This window comes from Berghia stephanieae, chromosome 6, assembly GCF_034508935.2.
Source record: "Berghia stephanieae isolate SIO BIC M18660-M18661 chromosome 6, UCSD_Bste_1.3, whole genome shotgun sequence".
Lineage (NCBI taxonomy): Eukaryota > Metazoa > Mollusca > Gastropoda > Nudibranchia > Aeolidiidae > Berghia > Berghia stephanieae.
In genome coordinates this window covers 2,303,232-2,313,231 of record NC_088365.1, presented here as the reverse complement: position 1 = coordinate 2,313,231, position 10,000 = coordinate 2,303,232, and the positions used below count along the sequence as shown (strand labels likewise).

Here is a 10,000-nt window from a genome sequence, read left to right as displayed (position 1 = left end):
TTAGATAAAACAAGGGAATTAATTAAAAGTTCTGCTATTTGCATCGGTATTAAATTACGAATTTTGCTTATTTTTTTTCATTTCTATGTACATAGATTGTATGGTATTATTCACGTGGTTTGTAATGGAAAGATCTTTATCAATGATGACGCCAAAGTTTTTTGCTTTATTTGAAAATTCTATTGTGCTATTTCCGAGAGTAATAGGTGATTTATTTGCCTGTTTAAGGATACTCGGCCTTTCACACATTAAAATCTCAGTTTTACTGTCATTTAATTTTAACTTATTATGGTACATCCAAGATTTAATCTCATTAAAACAGCTCGTAATTCGTTGTATTAAGAACTGTAAATTACTAAGGGGCGCCGAATCATATATTTGCGTATCATCTGCATATAAATGATAACTCAGATTGAGTCTGGATATCACACTAGAAAGGGGCTGCATATATACAGTAAAAAGGACAGGGCCAAGAACAGAGCCTTGTGGTATTCCAAAGTTTAGTAAAACTTGTTCTGACTGAACACCATTCACCACGACAGTCTGCCATCGATCCTGTTAATATGATGTAAACCATTTAAGGGCAATTCTTTTTATGCCGAACGTATTTTCTAGTCTTCTCAACAAAATGTCATGGTCAATGGTGTCAAAGGCAGCTGAAAGATTTAAAAGGATAATACATTGATAATGTTAGCATCAGTATTACATAACAAGTCATGTAAGATTTTAAGAAGCGCCGTTTCAGTACTGTGTTGATGTTTGTAGGCTGACTGAAAGGGTTGTTCCAAACTGTTGTTCTTAAGATGAGATGTTAATTGTGTCAGTACTACCTTCTGCAAAAGTTTTGACAAAAAAGGTAAATTTGATACAGGACGATAATTGTTTAATATATTGTGGTCCATTGATGGTTTCTTCAGAAGTGGTTTGACGAGGGTACTTTTAAAGCACGATAGAACTTCACCAGTCAGTATGGATGTATTTATTTATGATTGATGTAATGGATGGTAATAATGTATCGATCGAGCTGGCCAACAGCTGTGCTGGTAGGGGATCAAGGTCGCAGGATTTAGTGGGGGCTTTTTTTATCAACTCTTTTATGAAACTAGGTGGCATTTTTAAAAATAAAATTAATTTAATCTCTCCACTCTGAGATCCTGGTTGTGAGCCATATTGATATGTGCCGCATGCCATGAAAAAGAATACCGCCTCTCTGGAGAAAAACGTGTAGATTTTCCTCATTTTGACAAATTTGTATGTTTAATCTATATTTATTTTATCACTTTTATGAATGTAGAAATCACATCAGGAAGCTATGCCTCTGACTTTCAACTATTAAACTGTTAACAAATGTTTATGTCAGGTGTGTACAAAGTGTACAATTTGCTGTGCCATTTTGAACCCAGGATAGCAATTTTAGTGAGTAGTGCACATTAATCTCTTGAAAAGTAAACCCCTGGTCAAGCCTGTGGACGAGTTAAGTGATCGTAATCACAGCAGAATTCACTGTGTATAATATCGTATTGTAAAACATCAAAATGTTCACTCATCCAAGACCCTTCGTTTTTTATATACCGTAAAGAAGAAAAATCCAAAAGTATGGTACTGTAACCGGTGGATCAGAAGATTGTGACAATATCCACGTCAACGGGGTGCGGAACGGACTAAATATATCCTTTCTGAAAAAATATAGCCTTGTGGAGAATATTGTGCTTATTTGAGTCAATAAAAAAAATTGTACGGCGTACAACTCTAATGAAAGATTTGAAAATTAGAAATGTATTTTTTACAGATAGATAAACAGATAACTTGATTTCCTTTTATAATTTAAAGTCAGTTTGAAAGCTCGTTAAGTCAAACACATTTCATTAAAAATTTACCGACGACACTAACACTCTCAAAATCAACCAATTTCTACATTGTAAACAGTTGTCAGTTTGGCGTTTTTAAGTAAATCGTTGCATTCGAAAAAATGTATTCACTTAATTACTTAAAGGATTTCAGACCTACACTAAATTTTCAACAGTTTTCATCTATTAATGACATCAAGTATTATTATTGCCCCTTTGATGCTTTCAATGTGATGGTTTCGAGTGGATAATACCCAGGTTTAACTTATGGCCACACCCTCAACTCTATCTGTCCAGTAGAGTCCTTACTTCCGTTGTGTTGTTGATTTAGCGGTGATAGATCTGTGTTGTTATGTAGTAGTGCCTTCTCATTGCGTGTATGTTTGTGTGTGTGCGTGTGTGTATGTGTGTGTGTGTTGTGTGTGGTGTATAGATAGTATGCGCTTGGCTAAGAAGTTCACAACATTGCCATCCGGAAGTATATCGGACCAACACACAAAACTGTGTGCAACCATGATCGTTTATAGTCAGGTTAATACAGCTTAGTGAGAAATACTCATAAACGCGGATGGCAAAAAACAATAGCAAAGACTTGAGTGACGTCAACTTCGAACTATCTATACATGTTTGTGTGTGTGTGTGTGTGTGTGTGTGTGTGTGTTTTGGAATGTGATTGCGTGGGGGAAAAAAAGGGGGTGGGGGGTGTCCATCAAGTACAGAAATTCCTGAGCGAGGAGGGGGGGGGGGGGAGGGGTGTTTGCTAGGAACTGTCAGATTGGCATTTTTCAGCAAATCGTGGCATTCATACTGATATTATTTACTTGATCACATGAAGGTATTCGGATTTAGTGAAATTTTAAACACGTTTCACCGATTAACAACATCAAATAATATTACTGCTGATATTACTGTCGTATTTATGCCATCGATGTGATAATTATTGCCCTGGCAAATATTTAGTTAAACGTTGTTGGCAAACTGTCAATGTGTCCTGTCTAGCTTCTAACCCGAACAAACCAAAAGTAGACAGATTCGGGGACTTGATATTTTTCGCGTCTGCTTCAGATTTTCATTTGACCTCACATAAGTTAAGTAAAGGGGAGACATTCCGAAAGCTCCTACATCCCCAGTATTCTTTCAATTTGTATTTTCACCGCTGATCTTTTGTCAGCGTTTTTTATTCAATTCGTCATCACATAGAAGCATTTTAAAAACTCTAGAACAAACCTTGATAGATTTGTGAAAGTTTGAAATTTCCTAATTTGACCATTGTTTTGATTCTCGGCCGCCATCTTAATTTGTGAAGTATTGAAGGTAGTGCAAAGCACTCCCAAGTAAAGAGTGGTAAAGACTTGCGACTTATTGATATTCATATCTACTGACTGATAAACTAAAATCATGCCGAATAAAGCATTTCCGGACAACATGGCTGACACCTGTTGACATTGAGCTTCGGCTCAGTGGATAGTCTTATGTTTCCATTTATTCACTGTGTGGAATCTTTAATTTTTTACCTGATGTGGACTAATCTTAATATTGGAACTTTTAACTTAAGATCTATTAAAAGTAACATTCGAAAGGAACAACTGTGTCAAGATTTAGAAAGTTATAAAATCGATGTGTTGTGTTTACAAGAGACGAAGATCCAAGATGGCGTCGACCAAACAATAAATGGTCACAGACTGCTGTGCTTTGCTTCCAGTTCACCTCACTATGGATGTGGATTTCTCATAAATAAAAACTGCAGGGATTTGACTAGTGACGAATGGAATGTTTCGGACAGAATATGTGTTCTTGAGCTTAAGTGTAAGATCAATTCAAGGAACCAGAATAACGATAACAAAGACGATCACGGTAAGAAGACGTTCACTATCTCAATCGTAAATATTTACGCACCAACAAGTCAACGCGCAAAACAATACCCAGAGGAAACTGATAAATTTTACAAAGACCTAGACGATACACTGAACAAAATAGGAAACAAATCAATATTAATAATTGCTGGAGATTTTAATGCCAAAGTAGGAAAACGTCTCGACAGTGACACACTATGTTTAGGATCATACTCAAAAGGAAAACGTAACGATAACGGAGAAAAATTAGTCCAGTTCTGTGAACAGAGAAAACTTTTCATAACAAACAGTGCTTTCAACCACCCATCAAGACACCAGACAACATGGGTAGGACAAAGGAAAGACCAAACCCAAGACAAAATGATAACAATACACAACCAAATAGACTATATCATATGTCGACACCGCCATAAACACTACTCAACCAACTCGCGATCATACGGTGGTACACTGCTAACATCCGATCACAAACTTGTAAAAACGAATTTCAACATAAATGTGTACAGACAACGAAGACAGAAAGGTAAAACGGCAGTCAAAATAAACACGGCAAAAATAGTAAATGAGCGAGAATGTCGCATTCATTACCAATATGAACTTAACTCAAGTCTATGGAAAATAAAGCAAAACAGTAATCCAAACAATGAATGGAAAGAGACGCAAGCGGCAATGAAATATGCGGGGGAAGAAAGTGCAGGCTCTATTAATACAACTAAGAACAAACCAAATCGAACGCCTAACATCGCTATTAACGATCTATCGCGGCAACAAAAAGAACTTAGGATCAGGATACAAAACACGAAAGACTCGGAAGAAATAATAAACCTGAAAACGGAACGAAACAAAATACTGCATTCAATTCGATCACTTACAATAAAACACAGAAACGAGGAATTAGACAAAAAGTGGAAGACATAGAAAAGTCCAAAAATAACGCATCGTCTATGTTCAAAGCGACGAAATCTCTGAACCGAAAACCATTCGAGAACCCAAAACTACAGGATAAATTTGGCAAACAGACAACAAATCCCAACGATATCCTTGACATTGTAACTGACCACTTCCAGCAGAAATTTCACAAACAAGTCTCACAAATAACGCCCTTCTCAGGAAACCCTAGAGACCTAAACAACCGCATCACAACAACTGAAGTTAGAAATAGCATAAAGTGCCTAAACAATAACAGATCCCCAGGCGAAGATGAAATTCCCGCTGAATTGCTGAAATGCGGTACCCTCTCCCTGGATCTGAGCATTGCAAACATAATGAACAAAACATTCTCAACACACAAAGACTGGGACATAAACAGCGGTGTCCTAATTACAATACAAAAACCAGGAAAAACGAAAGGACCCGTAAACAACCTGCGCCCAATAACATTACTGAATACCATAAGAAAAACACTGTCAACTATTGTCCTCAACAGAATTAGACCGAAAATAGAAAATTATCTATCACATAGCCAAAGCGGGTTTCGCCAAGACCGAAGCACATCGGACGTTGTATGGACACATAAATGGTTGGCAGCAAAGGCACTCAAAGAAAACATATCCATAACAATAACCGGAATCGATATGTCCGCAGCCTTTGATACGATCGACAGAGGAAAACTTTTGGAGATATTAACAGAAATAGTAGACGAAGACGAGCTCCGAATAATCCGATTTCTCCTCAGCAACACAAAGATACAACCAAGGATATACGGGGCCACAAAACAGACGCAGTTCGAAAGTAACATCGGGACCCCCCAAGGAGATAGTCTGAGCCCGATTCTGTTCACAATATACTTAGAACACGCTCTGAAAGAAGTTCGAAAAGTCATTCCAAAACCAACGACTAATATTGAGAATGCAATCCCTAGAGAAATCGCCTATGCAGATGATGTCGATTTTATTGGATCAACACCAGCAAATATAGACATCATACAAAATACCCTCATGAAATATAACCTCCAAGTCAATGCCAATAAAACCGAATTTACAACAATATCGAGGAACAAAGAGGAATGGAAAAGAACAAAGAAAGTCGGCTCACTAATTGGAGACACCGAGGATGTACAAAGAAGAAAACAGCTATCAAACGCCGCACTCAGTAAACTCACCAATGTATGGATTAGAGGTGACAAAATAAAGAGAAAAACCAAACTGAAACTGTACCATGCTCTTGTAAAACCGGTACTTCTGTATAACTGCGGCACTTGGGCGTTGACAAAATCGAAGAAGAACATCTGGATGCCTTCCATCGCACACAGCTAAGAAGGGTACTGGACATCAAATACCCCAAAAAGATCTCAAATGAATCACTTTATAAGATCACAAAAGAAAGACCAATCTCCCTTGACATTTTACAACAACGATGGCAACTTTTCGGTCACATACTACGCAGGGACAAAAACATACCAGCAAACCAAGCCATGTCGGGATACTTCCAAAAACACGGGAACCTTTTCAGAGGAAGACCGATCACAACACTCCCCGTGATCCTAAACAAAAACCTCACAACACTTGGACAAAGCATTAGTCTCATAATGGCAGGGGACCTTGAAAATCTGAGAACCCTAGCAGAGGACCGGCAATATTGGAGACACCTCACACAGGAAATACTGGAAACAGCCAAGGCGACCCGATCTTTCGGTCGAGACGCGAAAGGCATCTAAGTCAAGTTAAGTCAAGTCAAGAATAAAGCATGGCAGCGGCAAGCACATCGACTAAAATGTGCATCTAATCGTAATCAAGCTAATCAAGAAATAACTCAGGCAATATCGAATGAAAATAGTTCTTTCCCCGCGAAATTGCGGGCTTTTTACTAGTATATATATATATATATATAATAATAATAATAATAATAATAATAATAATAATAATAATAATAATAATAATAATAATAATAATAATAATAATAATAATAATAATAATAATAATAATGATAAATAATATTGATAATAATAATATTGAAAATAATAATAATAATAACTTTGATGATAATAATAATAATAACATTGATAATAATGATAATAATAATGATGATAATGATAATAATAAAATAATAATAATAAAGATGATGATGATGATGATGATGATGATGATGATGATGATGATGATGATGATTGATGATGATGATGATGATGATGATGATAGTAATAACAGCACTGCACACACCAAGTTCTGTAAAACTTACTCTCTTAGCAAATATACTACTCTATTTTCCTTATTGTTTCGTGGTAAAACGACACTTCCCTGAACTGTCCTTCGGCAATAATCATGAGCCTCGCTGTACGTAACATTCTTGTGTATAAAAGCGTAACATTTCTTTCTATACAGGATATACTCGTCGGGACATTCTGTGAAGTAAACACGAAATGTTTTCAATGGGAGCGATCTATGTTCATGTTTTCGTCCAACCTAATCATCGATCACATGATTTATTGCTGTACAACGATTGGACATTTCTCAATAAATGTGACCCTTCGCTTCAATACGGTATTAAGTCCGGTTCGTATAGATGTTGAAAATTGAATTTATAGACAGTAATATCAGACTTTTGTTGAGTTTATACGATTTATTGAGGAGAATGGCAACCATATTTTAGGGTGCTAATGCCAACAATTTATATTTTTGACCAGTTTAACATTAAATTCGGCTTTTGAGCATGTGGTTCGTTCCTACATAATTCCGTTTTGAGACGATGGGTCACATGTAAACACGGAAAGGTGTATTATGAAAGTTGCAAACATATCAGTGGGTTCCGCTGAGCAAAGTGACAAATTGTGATGTTGGATATTTCTCGAACTGTGAACACTTTTCATTATGTGGATCATTTTGAGCACATATTCCAATGTGACCAATGACCTCGAGCACATGGAAAGGTAATATAGATAGTAGGTCTTTGTTATTGTTTTTTGCCATCCGCGTTTATGAGTACTGCTTACTAAACTGTGTTAACCTGACTATAAACGTTTATAGATGCACACAGTTTTGTGTGTTAGTCCGTTATACTTCCGGATGGCAATGTTATGAGCTTCTTAGCCAAGCGCATACTATCTATTCTGTGTGCATCCATGAACGTTTATAGTCTATCTATAGATAGCATGCGCTTGGCTAAGAAGCTCATAACATTGCCATCCAGAAGTATAACGGACCAACACACAAAACTGTGTGTATCCATGAACGTTTATAGTCAGGTTAATACAGTTCAGTGAGCATTCACCCTCTCCTTACCACCTGCAGCAAAATCGTCACATTTGTTCTCACACAATATACATGTTTCTTATTCAGATAAAGTTTGTGCATCACAAACTTTGAGGAATGATCTTTGTTTAATTAATAAGAACATAAAGTTGTTTTTGTAGAGAGCTTGTTTGAATTTTAAAAATCAATTTTTCTGCAAGGTAAAACTGCCATTTTGGGAAAATACTGAAAATGATCGGTAAGGAAAGAGTTAAAAGGCACGGGGTGTTCTCCGTTCACACTCCTTATTTTATAGATAATACGCTTTACAGCGTAAAAAAGCAAAGATTTTCTCCATCCCCACTCCTATGCTCGTACTATGAACAACAGGGTTTGCAGTTTAAAAGGCACGGGGTCTTCTCCGTTCACACTTATTTTAACTCTCTCCTTGCTGGCCATTTTCCGGATTTTCCCTAAAACTTCACACCCAACCTATAGATAGAATGCGCTTGGCCAAGGAGTTCACAACATTGCCATCCGGAAGTATAACGGACCAACACACGAACTCTGTGTGACTATGAACTTTTATAGTCTGGTTAATACAGTTTAGTGAGAACAACTCACAAACGCGGATGGCAAAAACCACAACAAAGGCCTGAGTGACGTCATCTTTGAACTATCTATACAAAAATAGACTTATTTTACTCAGATTCTTGCTATACATATCTATTTGTTTTCTGCTAAACGAGCTCTTCAACACAGTGTTAATATACTTTAACGAAAGCAAATATTTTTGTTCCAATATTATGATGTACAATAGAAATCAGAATGAGAAAAATGTTGGCTGCATCGTAACGAATGTGACGATTTTCCTATGGGTGGTAAGGAGAGGGTTAAAGAAAATACGCGTTACAGCGTAAAAAGCAAAGATTATTCTCCATATCTAAACGTATATCTAGTATAAATAGAATGCGCTTGGCCAAGGAGTTCACAACATTGCCATCCGGAAGTATAACGGACCAACACACAAACTCTGTGTAACCATGAACTTTTATAGTCTGGTTAATACAGTTTAGTGAGAACAACTCACAAACGCGGATGGCAAACACAATAACAAAGGCCTGAGTGACGTCATCTGCATACTATCTATACTTTAACGAAAGCAAATATTTTTGTTCCAATATTATGATGTACAATAGAAATCAGAATGAGAATAATGATGGATGGCTGCATCGTAACGAATGTGACGATTTTCCTATGGGTGGTAAGGAGAGGGTTAAAGAAAATACGCGTTACAGCGTAAAAAGCAAAGATTATTCTCCATATCTAAACGTATATCTAGTATAAATTACCCACTCTAACGCGCCAAAGGTACGGAGTCTTCTCCATCCATTTATTTATAATATAAACAACACGTTTTAAAGACCTCTCAACTCCCAGGTTTGAGAGGGTTTGTGCGGCTTTGTGGTCTAGTGGTATGACACTCGCTTTCGGATCGGAAGGTCCTGGGTTCGAGCCTCGCTCGACGCATAGTTGAGTCCTTGGAAAAGACTCTTTACTCACATTCTCTCACCGTACTCAGGTGTAAAATGAGTACCTGGCCGTTAACAGCGTTGTCTTTGTCCGAAAAATTGTAATATCGCCTAACAGGCGTCATGTCTCGTACTACATGTTAAATGTTGCTGTTGACCAGGGACCCCTTGTAAAGCGCGTTGAGCACGTTAAGTGGATATCGCGCTATATAAAATCTCAAAATAATAATAAAGGGTTTTTTTTTTTTACCAAGATGAGGGTCATTTAAATCGATCGATTTTTGAAGGGCGAACAGTTTTTCTGACCAAATTTTTAAATACGTACGTGCTTTTCCAGCGCACGGCAGTTGAATGGTTAATGAAATACTAAAACTTTATGAAAGGCGTCCAATACGCTTCAACAGTCATAACGTCACTTCCCTCGTAATGACGCATGGTAACTTAGTAACTAGCTGTAAACTATCGGATCAATGGCGGACGCCCTTATGAAATATTTCTTCGACGAGCATAAAAGCCTATATAGAGGGGGGGAAAAAACATTATAAATCTAATCATGTTTTGACTTTTAAACATTCTGATCACAAGACACATGAAAAGTTCTA

At 37.0% G+C, this 10,000-nt stretch overlaps 1 protein-coding gene across 1 annotated transcript in view; it reads right to left on the bottom strand.

The window, feature by feature from the left end:
- LOC144975596 (uncharacterized) overlaps nt 1-10,000 on the bottom strand; it is a 67,035-nt gene that overhangs the window by 32,379 nt on the left and 24,656 nt on the right. The window contains exon 7 of the mRNA XM_078919759.1: nt 6,878-7,040. Within this exon, the coding sequence (XP_078775885.1) occupies nt 6,878-7,040 (163 nt within the window). The remainder of the gene's footprint in view (nt 1-6,877; nt 7,041-10,000) is intronic.